The sequence below is a fragment of the Echeneis naucrates genome, chromosome 7 (assembly GCF_900963305.1).
Source record: "Echeneis naucrates chromosome 7, fEcheNa1.1, whole genome shotgun sequence".
NCBI classification, from domain to species: Eukaryota; Metazoa; Chordata; class Actinopteri; order Carangiformes; family Echeneidae; genus Echeneis; species Echeneis naucrates.
Genome location: NC_042517.1, coordinates 6,880,525 through 6,896,318, shown reverse-complemented (window position 1 = coordinate 6,896,318; position 15,794 = coordinate 6,880,525). Strand labels below are relative to the sequence as shown.

General features: G+C 40.7%; 1 protein-coding gene across 1 annotated transcript; it reads left to right on the top strand.

The window, feature by feature from the left end:
* Positions 1 to 1,063: 1,063 nt before the first annotated feature.
* ano11 (anoctamin 11) lies at positions 1,064 to 13,959 on the top strand. The gene is made up of 23 exons (XM_029507004.1): positions 1,064 to 1,195; positions 1,660 to 1,780; positions 1,892 to 2,085; positions 2,175 to 2,282; positions 2,860 to 2,996; positions 3,079 to 3,136; positions 3,228 to 3,338; positions 3,446 to 3,611; positions 4,140 to 4,230; positions 5,846 to 5,942; positions 6,043 to 6,186; positions 6,653 to 6,790; positions 7,648 to 7,746; positions 7,918 to 8,020; positions 8,206 to 8,317; positions 8,401 to 8,455; positions 8,584 to 8,681; positions 9,521 to 9,657; positions 9,744 to 9,949; positions 10,049 to 10,185; positions 10,440 to 10,530; positions 11,648 to 11,831; positions 13,600 to 13,959. The coding sequence occupies exons 1-23, from the start codon at positions 1,064 to 1,066 to the stop codon at positions 13,629 to 13,631; spliced, it is 2,751 nt and encodes a 916-aa protein (XP_029362864.1). The 3' UTR covers positions 13,632 to 13,959.
* The last annotated feature ends 1,835 nt before the right edge of the window (positions 13,960 to 15,794 follow it).

Below are 15,794 nucleotides of genomic sequence, written 5' to 3'. Positions count from 1 at the left end.
ATTTTGGGTAAATTATTGTTGTCTTTTTGTCTTTGATCTTTAGATACCATAATAGGTTGCAGTCACTGTACTGTATTGCAGGGGACTGCTGTGTTTTAATTATCCAGACAGCACGTGGTGTTTCTACTCTACTAAACCTCTACTTAATAGCACTCTTGCTTAAACTTGCTGTGCACACATTGTCTTTCGTTTCGAGTTTCGCGTTCCTATACAATTTTAATATCATGCTCCCAGTCAGCCCAACATTTTCCTGCTTCCTCCCACTTGCCTTTTCCTCCTCTTCTTTCCTTGGCCCTTCATACTCTTCCTATAGCAGCTCTGTTTTGACTGCAGTGATGCAGTCAACAGAAAAGGGGGAGGGAGGCTGGAGAAAAGAAATGATGTCGCCTACGGTATGGATGCTGGTGGAGGCCATCAAATCAGCTGGGTGTGGAAAATGGGATGTTCATACTGAGTACATTTCAAATCCAGTCAAATGAAATGTGCAGAACAGCATGTATGGATGAGGGAGTACTCATTAACAACAAAGAGGAGGTCTTCCCTTCACAGGCGCTATCCTGCATAATGAGTGCTAGACAGACCTCAGACTTCATTCTGCCATCGGCTGCCTCCTGACACACTATTTCATTATTTATGAAGTGGGGTGTTCACTGCACTGTATGCCCTGATGTACAATTCCATTCATGCAGGGCAGAGAAGTCTCAGCTGCTGCCCACATGCTACGTCCATTACGGTATTTCATAGCTATTTATCAGGGGAACAGAGGAGCCAGGCGGATGCAGAGATAAAGAAGAGGGAGAGGACAAGGGAAGCACAGACTGCAGCAAATCTCAGCAGCAGCCTCATTGTCACTACAGCAAAGGTAGAGTATCAACCTTTTTTTTTTTTTTTTTTTTTTTTTTAAAGTCTCTCTTCTTTTTTGTCTCTTTCTTCATCTGTGCACTGTGACACACTTCACCAATAAGCATGTACAACTCAGCGCTGTTATATATTTCATACGAATACAGTATCTGTATCCCTTTCCAGGGCTTTTACTCATCATACTCAGCCATTCCTCAGCATGATGCAGAGGAAATGCTCAGAGCTGCTGAAGGGCGACAGAGAGGTCCTCTTGGATCTGGACTATGGGGGAGAAGAACAAACCACAGAGAATTATGGGAGTATGCGAAACGGGGGCTTCATCCCACCGAGATATGTAAGCACTGTTTTACTTTATTCTTCCCAAGAGCTGCTGCATTTTATACTTTAATATAGGAATCGCATAAACTTTGCAAAAAAACTGCACATTTATTCACACATTTATTAATGACTCCTCCCTTCACAACTCACTGACCTGCTGAAGATGTTGCAGTAAATGTAGAAGGTCTTTTATCTTCGAGTAGATATCCACCGCCTTGCAATCCTGTATGAGGTCTAAATATCAAAAATGTGTATTTTACCATCAAAGGCCCACTGCCCACTTTTCTGTCTCATCTTTATGCACTCATTACTGCACAGTGGAGGCTTTTATTATGCTGAGTAATGGCTCAGCATTTTGCTGTTAACCCTCATCAAAAGGAAATGAACCGTCCACATACAGAACAAATGGTCGAAACAGTGAGCTCGCGCTTGTTTATAATTATTGGATTTAGATAAAAACTGAATTGTGGCTGCTCTCAGCTTTCAGCTGCAGCTGCTGATGAAGATGGCGAGGATCCTATTCATATTCACTGTAACGCACAAAGTAACCAGCCACTTCCACAGCTGGGCAACTACTTCAGAGATGGAAGAACTAAAATTGGTAGGCAGCATCAGAAGTCTGTACTGTGTTAACTATCACAAGCTCCCTGATGGACGAATAGGCCAGTCCTTAATATACTGTTTGGACCCTCTATGGTTGATCTGGGGTTAGACTTTGTATTGGTGTGGGAGGTTCGCTCACGGAGGAAGCGGCGAGGGAAGGGGAAAAGCAAGGCGCCACTTGAAGAAGGAAGCGCCATGACCAATGAGGAGACCAGTAGGTCCGAGCAAAAGCAGGCTCAGTTGGCACAGTGGAGGGAGAAGTTTGTTCAGAATCTGAAGAGTGCTGGACTTCTCATGGAAAAGGTACTTTAGAACAAATTCGAGACTGTTCATCTCATTATATTTGTTGACTTATTCACGAATGTCTCTGTGTTGTTTCTCTTCTCCTTCAGGAGGAAACAGCAAATGAAAAGAGAACTATACATTTTCTGAAACTCAATGCTCCCTGGGATGTGATGGTGTATTATGCTGAGGAACTCTGTCTGAGAGCTCCATTGCAGGTTAACGCATTTCATTCCTTTTTACAAATACTTGAAATTTAACATTATAAAGTTTATTGTAAATTTCATTGCAATGAACTAATTGTGGTGTGTATTTTTTTGAGCACCACTGGGATTAGTGTATCCAGATAAAGTAAAAATACCGACAACGAGGATTCGCTGTTTTTACACAAACATCATCAAGAGATCGACCCTAACCCTTTGATGAGTTATGTTAACACTTCATGTCTGCCATGCTTAACATCAGCATGTTAACGCTGTCATTTAGAGCATTTCGACATCCGCACTTAATTTAAAAAACCTCCGTCGTGCCCATTGACACAAGAACAGTTGAGTGTTACTGTGTTGACAGACGTTGTTGAGTGTTAAATCTTCCTTCTAGCCTGCGTTCACTGACAACAATCCTCAGTATACTAACATTAATTACTAAAACACACTTAAAGTTGTCACCAAGAAACACAGGAGCCATCATCAGATTAGATGAGAGGTTAAGAATTCTAACTTTATAATGACGATGTTGATGAAACATTTTTCTTGATGCTCAACTATTCTGTGTTTGTTTTTGTTTGGCTTCCAGTCACAGCAACATCTGGATTTAAACACATCTGCTCAGGTGCTGAGTAGACTATGCATACCTAACGTAATGGCAGAGTCGGTTCCAAACAGGCCACTGGACTATTACACATGTGCCTTTCGGAAGTCAAAGATGAGCAGGTGAGTTCTGGATAACTTTGGTTCATAATAGCATCAAGTCACATGGAACTGCTCTGTGTAAAAGTGGAACCGCCGTTTTCAGATTCCTCGGTTGTGACGAACATGAAACCTATTTCACCAATACGCAGAGACACCGTGTTGTGAGTAGCAGGACTTCTTCTGCAGTATGCAGGATGCATTCAGTGTTCATTTTCTCGGATGGAGTGAGAGTTTGTCGTTTGTTTTTTTTAGGTATATGAGATCCTTGCCAGTGCAGTTTACGGCAAAAAGAAGAGGGCTGAAGTTGGTGTGGACAGACTGATAAACGAAGGAGCGTACACTGCAGCTTTCCCCCTGCATGAGGTCTGATATTATTTATCTAGCTCTAAAGTCCAATGTAGACTTGTGGTTTCCCTTCTCGAATCAGTTGCGCCCCCCCCCCCCTTTTTTTTTTTTTTTTTTTTGGACAGGGCCCTTTTCAGCCTCCAAGAATGGAGATTCGGCCTGATGAGCTAAATCAGAGACAGATTCTTTATCACTACTGGGCCCGCTGGTGGAGATGGTTCAAGTATCAACCACTTGACCACATTAGGGAGTACTTTGGAGAGAAGATTGCACTTTACTTTGCCTGGCTGGGTAAATATAAATTCTTGTTCAGAAGTAATGTTTATGGTGCTGATAAAAAAAAACAAAAAAAACATTTAGCCTCCTTTGACTTTATAATTACATTTCTTTTTACTAGAGGCTATCCAGTCCAACTCGCTACAAAATAAAATTATGCATAGATATAAACCAAAGAAAATCTGCACTTTTTTAAATATACATTTTCTTATTTTTCTTTTCTTGTCATGGTGTAGCTCAGCTTTCAACGTATATCATTGTGTGGTGCTGTTGACACCAGCCTCCTCATGCCTCACACAACTTTGCCCATCTCAACCGTTTTGTCATAATCACATGTTAAAATGCTGTTGTTTTTTTCTTTTTTACCTCCATTTTTTATTTTACTGTTATTTGTTGTCAAATGTTTGTCAACATTATGACTAATGTGTTTTCTGTGATGCCAACCAAACCTCATCCACCAGGACATTTCAGCATTAAACAGTACGGTAGCAGTGTAATTGCATCAACAAAGAGCTGCGGCCTAATGGAGCTTTATGTCTGCAGGTTTCTACACAGCCTGGCTGCTGCCGGCAGCCGTGGTTGGAACTCTGGTCTTTGTGTCTGGAGTCATGTCTATGCACACCAACACACCAGCGTGAGTCTACAGGCGACATACGCAGTACATGCTTTATTTGCAAAAGAAGCAATGACCCGTTATACAAACCAACAAACGTTTCAAACAAAGTTCATTTACAAAGTTCATTTAGGTGCTATTTAGCTGGTGTGTCGCACAAATCTGAAAGCGAAGTTGCACACATTTTAATCATATAGGCCAGTTTGCAAAGGTGTTGACTGAACTGTCCTTCTGTCATTAAGTCCCTAATTTAGGCATAAAATGCTCTAGGGGGAAAAAAAAAAAAAAAAAAACGTGAGAAAATTATGGCTTTTTTTTTTTTTTATTTGAGTGTTTACCTAAACAAAGAAGAAGCCCTTACATGACTGAGGAAAAGTCTCTCTTTTCTCTTTGCAGCCACCATGATTTGTTCGCTCTTGCTCTTGCCCTAAACTGACTCAATTTAATGAAGATTTTTTGCTATGTGACTGACATCACTGTCTCAGTCTCTCTTCTTCATAATGGGCTTTGGCCTCTGTTATACTCATTGCAGATTGGCCCTCCTGCTCATTTGACTGTCAGTCGTTTCATCTAATGAGTGAAGCTTGAGCTGATGAAGGAGAGACTACGAAAAAAATCATCCATTTGCCACACTTCACATTCTTTAATCAGGATGTGAAGAAAACAATTCGATGTTATAGTCAAGCAACAACTGCACACATTTCGCTCACTCTTCCATCAACAGTGACGTTGCCAATACCATTCAGTATCATTGTGTCTGTACAAACAGTTACAATAAACTTTGGTTTACAGACCATATCTGGATTTCAGTACCACAGCCATAACTCAGCTCTTAGGTGAAAACACCATCATAAGATTAGTATTGATGTACTGCTAAATATTGATCTTACTTTGAGAAAGAGAGTAAACAAGCATATTTCCCAAAATGTTTAACTGTTCCTTAAACTGATGCTGGGCTTTTTTCTGTTCTGCATAAAGACGAAAACCTCATAATTCTATATTTAACTTTGGGAATATCTGTTCCCAGCAGTACATGATTTAAACAGCAGGTTGTACTCTACCTGCATATCACCGTGAGATCACTTTTCCTTCCTGCAGTGTGTGCACCCTAACATTGTTTTACCCTCTGGGTCCAGTGGCAGAAGATTAACATCACAGTGATGTACGAGGATCGTTAGAAAAACGTGAGAGGCGGCTCAATAACTTGAGAAAGACTCACGACTTTCATTAGTCCACTCTGTAGAGTAAAGCCATTGATTAGTGGAGAACAAATGGAGAGCAGTCTCCAGCAACAATAAACTGCAGCAGCCTGTGATAATTAGTGCAGAATAATCTCTCCTGAAGTATGGAGACTAAGTGTTTAAGTGAGTCAGGCTCTGTTTGTCCCATCTAAAGTCATGGTATCAATAATTCTTGCTTTGCTCCCCGGTAGCCAACTTCAGTGAGAATCCAAGGCTTTTCATCTGTGCTGGTTTCTGACACATTTTCTGTGTACGCAGAATTCGTTCATTCATTCCTCCATCCTGTATTTCCCACATTGATAATGATGAGTACATGTAACTTAAGGGCCAGATAACTCTCAAAACACTTAGAAAGAATTCAAAGATGTAATCTGTGTCAATGTGTCTGTCAACAGCAAAGAAATCTGTACCAGCAACGCCAGTTATCTCATGTGTCCCCTCTGTAATACATGCAAGGCCTGGAACATGTCTGAGATCTGCACTATGGCTAAGGTGAAGAGCTTTCAACACATTTCGTTGGTAATATAATGTAGATAAACTAAGAGGCGGTATTTCTATGAACTTGTATGTACTCAACCTTTCTGCATTGCAGTTGGGATACTTATTTGACCACCCAGGTACGGTCCTCTTCAGTGTGTTCATGTCCTTTTGGGCCGTAACCTTTCTGGAGTACTGGAAGCGAAAGATGGTCACCCTGGCCCATCACTGGGACTGCATGGATTTCCACGAAGAAGAGGTGTGTTTTCAGTATTAGTACAACCAGACTGGTTTGATAGACTTTATAGTCCTTAGATGTGTCCCTGCAGGGGAACTCAACAGGCTCCGAAGGGTCAGTGTCACTGTAGATGGCAGGTCTGTAAACCAACGATAGGAGACATTTGATTTCATAAGAACTTTATTTGACAAGAATTTCAGTGACTAAATTCAATCGATAACTGTTTAGTAAACCGAGCTGAGTATTTTGTCTTGTTGACACAAACCCAAACGAGCTTTTTGCAGTATCTCACAAGTTCAAAAACAAATTTTGACATCATTTTACTCAAATTACAATCAAAGTCAAAATATTGAATGCTGTACATCCCGCCCCTGAGGAACGTACAGCAGACTTCACTCACTGATTCACAGACCCTGGATCCTTTGAGCCAAAATCTGCAGCTGGACTGTACTCAAAAAGACAGTAATTAATCTTTGTGTTTCCTCAGGAGCGCCCCCGACCAGAATTTGCAGCCATGGCCCCAACTATGGAGCAGAATCCAGTGACTGGAGTCAAAGAACCTTACTTTTCAGAAAAGACCAGGCTCTCCCGCATGTTCACTGGCTCCATGGTTATCATTATGATGGTGAGACATCTTATACCTTTTGATTGTAGGGATTGATATTATTCCAAACTGAAGAATACAATGCAACTTTCTGATTTGTCATGCTGACACATAATGATGTGATTGTAATGATAACACTGCAATCAGCTGGCATACGTGTATAAAAAAACAAAACAAACAAACTCGCTCTCCTTTTCTTACGCTCATATTCAATCTCGGTTTACTCTGTTGCATTGAGCAGCCTCTGTATCTTTTGAGCTTTTACTCTTGAGATCCTGAAGAGAAAGAGAGGTGGGGTTTGCATCTGCGTGCTATTCCACTGAATCCTGCGGTGGTAACTGGACACTGTTCTAATAATGAATCCAGGTCATTTGCCCACAGGGTTAGATACAATCGGATAATCTTAGCCATACACTGTATCCTGTATTGAAGATGAAGATGACCTGCAGATCAGCTTACCTCCAAGTCTTTTGACAACAGTAACAGAGGTAGAAAATTGAAAATCCTGCCATGGCACCAACCGACCACACACAATGGTATCCATGGTTTGATCTAGAAAATATTGGAAGAGTGACTAAAACTGAAGGCTATCCAATCATTTGTCTTGCTTTTATACTGTTGAGAAGAGGGCAGAGGGCACAGAGTTGTTTCCTGCTGAAATGAACATGTTAATAATACTGCCTACATTTCCCCTCCTAGTTCTGAAAATGTGGAAAAATATGGTTAATTGGAGATTGGTCTTGAAAACATCAGTGTGCTAATCAGGATTTCCTTTTCAAAGACGTCTGTTGCAGTGTAGTGCTATGACTTATTTCCCCAACCTTTTCAAAATGGAACTCCCAAACTGCAGCCTTTTGACCTCATGTCTGTCTTCTCAGCTGTGTGTGGTCATGATCTTCCTGGTGACAGTGGTCATGTGCCGTGGTATCATCAGCGTGATGATGTTTCACACTGGGAGCCCGGTCCTACGAACAGAGGTATTTCAAAGCCACACAGAGAAATGTGTGAATACTTGACTAGTTTAAACGACGTGTGTTCTTGTAATGACTACAACATTAGTAGAAAACACTGTAGATCTGTCTATGAAATAGTTAAAGTAGTTTGTAAATAATGTGCTGGCACATTCATGTGTGTGGCTTCCTCATCAGGCAGGGACCATAGCCAACATCTCCAGCAGTATTGTGAATCTGGGCCTCATCCTGTTAATGGGCCGGGTCTACACTGCATTAGCCGAGCAGCTTACTAAATGGGGTAAGAATCAGTACTGCTCTCTAACACCTTAAACCTCACCTGCTGTGTACTGAATCCAGCCTGTCACTGGATCGCCACCAAGTCCGCACAGAGCAGATATTGAATTTAAACCGAGATTCCAGTGTTTCACTAGAAGAGGAAACAATATGTTTGAACTCCGTGTGCGCTTTTTTCCTTTGTGGCAGAGATGCACAGGACACAAACCCAGTACGACAATGCCTTCATCTTCAAGGTGTTCATCTTTCAGTTTGTCAACTTCTACTCATCGCCTTTCTACGTGGCTTTCTTTAAAGGAAGGTGAGGCGTGAGTTAGCTTCAACAAAGACAGAGACATTATTGCCAAGATGATTTTGATTGTGTCTGTGTTTGTCTGTGTGCAGGTTTGTAGGGTATCCTACCAACTATGGGACCTTGTTTGGTATGAGAAATGAAGATGTGAGTTAGTTTTTTTAGCTTTTGATAATCTATAATTGCACAATAAAGATCAGAGGAAGATTTTTTATTATTTTTTTTTATAGATCCTGCCGTTGAGTTTTATCCAAAACTTTCTGCTCCATTTGCAGTGTGGCCCTGGGGGTTGTCTCATTGAACTGGCTGAACAGCTCTTCATAATCATGGTGGGGAAGCAACTCATCAACAACGTTCAGGAGTTCATTATCCCGTATGTTTTTTGTTTATTTAGAACAAACTACTTTCCATTAGTGAACTAAATATGTTGTCTCTTTCCAAAGTGATGATGGCATAGTAGCACCCATACTTTTTTCAAGGTATACAGCTCATTAAAATGTAATATGGTTCCACATTTTTATATCTTAGAAGATCTTTGTTAATGTTGTGTAGGGTGTTGATTGCCTATTTAAAAGTTAGCGCAAGTGGAACCCAGGGTACAACTTCGACAACTGAAAAAAAAAAAGAAAAAGAGCTTATGATGAACAGGAGAAAAACAGTGACACATATATATACATGTCAGTCTACAAAGTGAAGTCAGCCGTGCTTAGGTTGATTAAATGATGGATTGTAGCTGAGCGCATGAGCTGGGGGGGGGACTTTTTTTATGAGTAGTTTAGCTAGACTCAAATCCTTGGAGGTAAAAAGCCATCGGGTTTATCCTGCTGGCAAACCACTGATTTAATCTACTGAGGGAATCCTCCTCTTTGGATCAGAACACTTACTGCAGTTTTTTCTTCTTGTTCATGTCAGAGACTCTCTGATGTATGAAGGTGCGGACCGCTTTTAAATGAAACCAGTTTAACCTAGCTTATATAACCACTGACAGCTCACCAAAGACGACTGGGTCTGGTTTCTCTCATCTGTTTCTAAAGCCAAGCAGGAATGAAACACTAAGATGCCAGTCCCAAAGCTGTTGTCGAGTAATCTCTACTCCTTCTGAAGAAACCAGCCTAATGAACTTGTTACGGTAACAGCTTCAACTCCAGCTGTAAGGAAATGATTATTTTGGCTATTTTACGCTGACAAGTATGCTCTCTGTTTGTCTGACAGTAAAGTAAAGGCCTGGCACCAGAAGAGAAGTTTGGCCAAGGTGCTGGGCAACAAGCCATCCCACGAGCCTCAACGGTGGGAGGAAGACTACCAGCTGGTGGAATGTGAAGGCCTGTTTGAAGAGTATCTGGAGATGGGTGATTATCTGCAACTGAGTGTATGACGCAAGCGTCGACAGAACATGTTTAAATTGCTTTGGTTAAAGAAAAGATGTGTGTTGCAGTGCTTCAGTTCGGGTTCATCACCATCTTCGTGGCAGCATTCCCCCTCGCCCCGCTCTTCGCTCTCCTCAACAACTGGGTGGAGATCCGTCTGGATGCCCACAAGTTCGTGTGCGAGTACCGCAGGCCAGTGGCCGAGCGAGCTCAGAACATTGGCGTCTGGTTCAACATCCTGGAAGCCCTGTCACACCTGTCTGTCATTGCCAATGTGAGTCCACTGATTTCACCATCATTACAGGACGCTGATGTCATCACAAGTGTGACATGACGTTGTCTTCCCTTTTGGCGATATGTTGTCCTTTTACAGGCTTTCCTGATCGCTTTCACATCAGATTTTCTACCTCGCCTGCTGTACCAATACAAGTTTGATAATGATCTCAATGGATATGTCAACTTCACCTTGGCTTACGCCCCTCTGAACTACACGGAGTACCCGATGTGCAGGTGTGCTGTAGGAATGACGAGTACAAAGTTTCGATTTCTCACGAATTTTGGAAAAAAATTCTCAAAATTTCAGGGTGTAAAATTTTCAGCTTGCTAAATTAAGATAACAGACTTGACCAAAAGAGGGCAGTAATACTCATGTTTAACTATTAGCTCAATTTGTTCTCTTGTAGATCATGTGCAGTACCTCATTTTTTTTTTTCAGTCTTGTTTTTTTTTTTGTTTGTTTGTTTGTTTGTTTGTTTTTTTTAAAGATATAAAGCATTCAGAGACAACAATGGAAACTACACACTATTCTACTGGGAGCTCCTTGCTGTCAGACTTGGTTTCATCATTGCTTTTGAGGTATTTGTTTAATTTTGCCTGTTTCACTTATCTTAATCCCAACATTATTCATCTTTACCTATGACCCACATCTTGACTACCAGTTATGCTTCCATTTCCTCTGGTTTGCTATTTTGTGGCTGACATGCCGTGTAATTTTTTCCTCTTTGACCCTTTCGTGAGTTCATCTTGAATGTTATTTTGTGTGGTACCTCCCTTTACTTTATATTCGTTTCAAACTTGATATTGTTTCCCACCAATGCTTACCCATCCATCTTGTTTACACCAATCTGCTATCTAGCAGACAAGCAGTCTGGGCAGTTTTCTCCCAACCGCTGAACAAATGTCGGGGAAAGAACAGAGATATAGGACAAGCAATTCACAGAGATACCAACGTTTTTAGGGTTAACACATCAAAGTTTATGTCAGGCAAGGACAGCTGGAAGTCAATGGAATCACCCTATGCGGTGGGAAATATCAAAATATGATTTACAATTAGCAGGACGGTCATGAAACCTAGTGGTAACAGATGTGGGACATCTGGGCAAGATTTGAATCAACATTTCAGCCTCATCTGCCCCCAACAGCTCAGATGGAGTTTTTTTTGTTTTGTTTTTTTTTTGTCTGTTAGGGAAAGAGTTCAAATGACGGATTCATCCTAAGTCCATCTGCTAAGAAGCAGTGTTGGACACGTTACTTTGAAAAAGTAAATAGCAATACTCATTAGTTACTTTGCTTAGATGTAGTTACAGCATGATAGGAGTAAGTAGTTACCGGGGAAAATTTGTATTGTGTTACAATTGTTTTGCATCTATCAATAAAAAAAATCACGTTTTCCCCGTTAACGGAACTTTAAATTCAACAGTTTATTCAGTTACTTTTGATAAAAACTGGATATTATATAAATATTACATAGCTTTCTAAATGAAATTTACAATATAGAATATACAATAGGGGGGCTGCTTCAACACCACACGCCTGCCACTCTGCCTTTGATTGGTTTACCATGAACTTTTACTCAACCTCAGCCAATCATCATCACTTATCATGCAGCTGTCTCCCTGAAGGCATTTTTTTCAGTCTGACGTGGAGGCAAAATGTCTTGCTGTCTCTGTTTTGCATGTCTCCCTTCCTGCAGCATGTGGTTTTCTTTGCGCTGCGAGCAATTGACTGGATCGTACCTGATGTCCCCGAGTCCCTGGAGCTGAAGATCAAAAGGGAGCGCTACCTGGCAAAGCAAGCTCTGGCTGAAAACCAGGAGGCCCTGTTGGTGAGTCGAGGCCAAGGGGCCGCCACTGGCACTCCAGGCACCTCCAGCCCAGGTCAGTAGAACATGGGACACACACACATACACACAACCACACACAAAATGTTATGCAACGCACTCATTTATAAAACCTGTCACTCTCTAAGGTCTGTTTTTTCTTCCCAAAGGAACAAAAGAATCAGAGGTTGATGAATGTTTCAATTTTAGCTTCATACAAGCTTGTTAGTGAGGCAGAGACCCTTTGATTGAAGATGATTTTTACTTTCTTTTACATGATGAGGTTTGAGCCATGCCAAAGCGGAGGAGGAAGAGAACATAATCATGTCTGTACTTTGAGCAATACTAGCAACATTATGTTTTTCTATGGAAAAGTCAATGGAATATGACTTTCTAAAAAATAATTCCATTGCAAAATTGAACATGTGATACCGTACGTTGTCCGTATGATTCCACACGGAACCGATAAAACAATCCACCAATAGAGTTCACAGTGTTAAAACTGCAACTTAGACTGTTGGCTCTCTTAAATGAATTCCAGACTTTTAAAGGCTTTTTAAAGCTCACCCACCCATCATCATACTGTGGCTTGACAAGCTGTCTAAAACTTCCTACGGTGCATACAACATGGAAATTAAATGTAATCTGTGTGGGACCTGAGCCAAACATACCTGTGCCAGATGAATTTAATTGCATCTATAGGTTCAAGGAGGACGTCCTTTGGCACTGTTTTTCCTAGTAAATGAAGTGTAAGAGAAAGGATAATGAATGGTAATAAAAATCATTACCATTAAAGTCGAGCAGGAAGTAAAACCGTTCATATCGTTTAGTCAAAGTTCACCAAGTTTACAGCCTGTCACAGTAACATTTTGCTCATGAAAGAAAAAGTATGATGAAGTGTATATTCATCCTCATCTGTGTGTGTGTCCCTGTGCTCTGACCCATGCTGATGGCATGTGTCTCATGTAGTGAATATTGCTGGATAAGGACAGGTGAGTACTACATGTCTACACATAAGTACGTCCACAGCATTCCCAAGAAGGAGGTGGCTTTAAGATACAGTTACTGCTGCCAGAGCCAGAAATATTTACATCTGTAACGCCCCTAAAAATTGTCATGATTACATTTTACTTAATTTAGAGATAGAGATATACCCATCCACTCACTGGTCAAGTGTTAGATGAGAAGTTTGGTACAACGTTTATATCTGTCAGATAAAAACTACAGCTAACAGCTGTGAATTTATTTTTTTTTTTTTTTGTTTGGATTAAAGCAGGTATTTGCTAGATTACCATCAGGAGCCATTTAATCCTGCCAAGCATGTCATGTTATAACGCTCCCTCGGAGAAGCTATGCTTCTTCAGGGCCACCCAGATGCTACAAGGACTCAGTCTGAGACAGTCCAACTGTGCAGGATTAGTTGACCAGCATGCCAACTTCAGTAGAAGTACAAGAAATGTTATATTGACAAAAAGGTGGTCTGCATGCTAATACAGGCTGCCTCTTTCTCATCACATGGGCATGAGATTGGCATTTCTAACTCTTTGACAAAACATAAATGAGCATATATCTGATGATGTCTTAATACTCATAGTAGTGCAAATATTAAGTGTAAGATTTGATTGCCAGTGTCAGTGTTACGAGCAGCATGTGTTAGATGTGTCACTCAGCAGGATGTAACGCAGTCGCATGTTGCCGCAAAGATTTATTTTTATTTATTTTTTTTCGGCAACGTGCCTCTTATAGTAATTAAAATTAATTTTATCTTCTGTCTTTCTTCTGCCTCCCCATTCCTTCCAAACCCAACTGCTCTGCCTCTCCTGAAGCAAGTGACACGTCCTTTGGAAGCGTGAGCTAAGACTCCACCATGGATAGGGAGTGGTTGGAGGGAAATGAAACACTTTGTATCGGGGATAACATGAATGAACTTTTTCCCTGGGTGGAATATCATCTTTGCACTGAGATTCATTTTACTATTGTATACTGCTGCGCATTCTGATGAACAGATATGCCATGGAGGCAGAACTGATTCAAAGCACACTTTTCCAGAAAGTTAAATTCAAGTCATACTTCTTCACAATCTCTCTTTGTTTCTAAAAGTACATATGCCCATTGTGATGACAATTATTTGGTGATTTCCCAGTCCCCTCAGCATTGCTTCAGTGTGATGTTTTTAATTTAAAGGTAAGGCTAAAAGCATTTTCCAGAAAGAAGTGTTACCATCCTGACACCCTCGTTGTATGATTTACTTACATCGCTTTGCATTTCAGTTTTATTTGTTTGACATTTTTTTTTTCCCCATGAGTGCCAAGCAGAGGCCCTCATACTTTGGATAAGCCTTTCATCTGTCAAACTGACAGTCCTGGAGCAACAAGGACGTGGATGTCTAATGTAATCTGTTGTAGAAAACAATATGGAACATCTCACACAGCGTACGGTGAAAAAGCACAACACTAGCCAGCAGAATTCAGATTTGGCTAATCTGCTCTGATACATGGGCTTTCGTATTTTTGCTTATGATAGTTGCTTCAGTTTTTCCTCTAGAAAATTGTGAAAAAAGTGCACGCAAATGAAAATGTTAATAGTAGCATAAAAGTTTTTTGTTTTTGTTTTTGTTTTTTTTCCCTTTGGGAAAAATCTATGAAAATTGAAAAATCATCCAAAAACATTTGCCCAAGAATACAGAGGGAACAAAATTCGGCATTTTTGTTGAAATTATTAAAATGGTTTTCCATAACATGAACCTAATATCATCACAATATTTGCCTCTAGTTATGAAGAAAACTTACTGTATCTTTAAACCAAATATTTCAAATGGAAATTTAGACTACCACAAATACTGCTTACTGTCAAGTGCATCTTTTAAATGCCAAACCTCCAGTATGTTGTCTCTCTGTTGACATTATCAGGGTTATTTTCTCAGACCAGTGCATTAAACCAGTAGAGTATCCCTTTGATTTGAGTTTAAATCATGTTATTTTTCCTTGACCACTGATTTCAGTTATGAGTACATGGCTCTATGTGCTTTTTTTTTAAGCTAACATTTAATAGGCTGTGATTGTTAACTGACAGTTGTGTTGATATTACATAGATTATCTCATTTTTTATGCGATAACAGCAAACATCTACATCCATGGCTACCATGTATACAATTTGTTTATGCAATGCACATACTGAACATGTTTACCGTCCATGAAAGATGAGCATGTCTGTCTTTTACTTGAATCTGTACGGTATTCATATGGAGGGTTTTAATGTGCAGTACTGTACAAACCAGGAGTGAAAACAACACCTCAATATTTTGTGTGTGAACTGTTTTGCATTTAGATCTTTTAGAGTAAAAATAAATCCAGTTTCTTGAATGCAGCTGCCTTCTCAGTGTGGGATTCTGAAATGCTGATGTGTTAGCTGGGGTAAAATGTGTGCTCGTTGTGCTGCAGGGATGAACTTATCATTTCTTTTCATCTGCCATCTCCATTTTATCTCCATTCTCTCCATTCCGTACCCACAGGATGTACAGTAACCCTCCCCAAACAGCAGAGACCTGCAGACAGAGACAGAGCCCGCTGATTTATTAGGAGTCAGAAACAGACAGGTGTTTGTTAATGATTCTCTCTTCCTCTCCCCCCTCCCTCCTCCCCTCACACTCTTGCACAAATGGTTGTGGCCTTGGGCAACTCCTGACTTTTATTTTATCTATCCTTCTCCCCGCCTCTCCCTGATTACCTTTTTCTTGTCTCTCTTTCTTCACTTTCTCCTCCCTCAGTCTCTCTCATTTCATCCTTCCTTTTATATCTTTGATATAGACTTTGTCCCTCCCTTTCTCTCTCTTGGCCACATTCATCTTCTGATTGTTATGATTGCTGTGCGTTCCTCTGCCATGGCCTGCAGGAAGAGTGAGTTAGTACATGTCAGGGAGCACAGGTATGCGCTGTGGACACCGGCTGGCTCCTTTAACTAATGCTGGATTAAGGAGGGAGACGCTCACATGCACAGCCTGCAATACAGAGGCCAAAGACAG

Coding starts and splice junctions, on each gene's coding strand:
- ano11 (XM_029507004.1), top strand. CDS start 1,064: ATGCAGAGGAAATGCTCAGAGCTGCTGAAGGGCGACAGAGAGGTCCTC. Junction 2,997..3,078: donor CGGAAGTCAAAGATGAGCAG/GTGAGTTCTGGA, acceptor CGCCGTTTTCAG/ATTCCTCGGTTGTGACGAAC. Junction 11,832..13,599: donor TCCAGGCACCTCCAGCCCAG/GTCAGTAGAACA, acceptor CCTCTCCTGAAG/CAAGTGACACGTCCTTTGGA.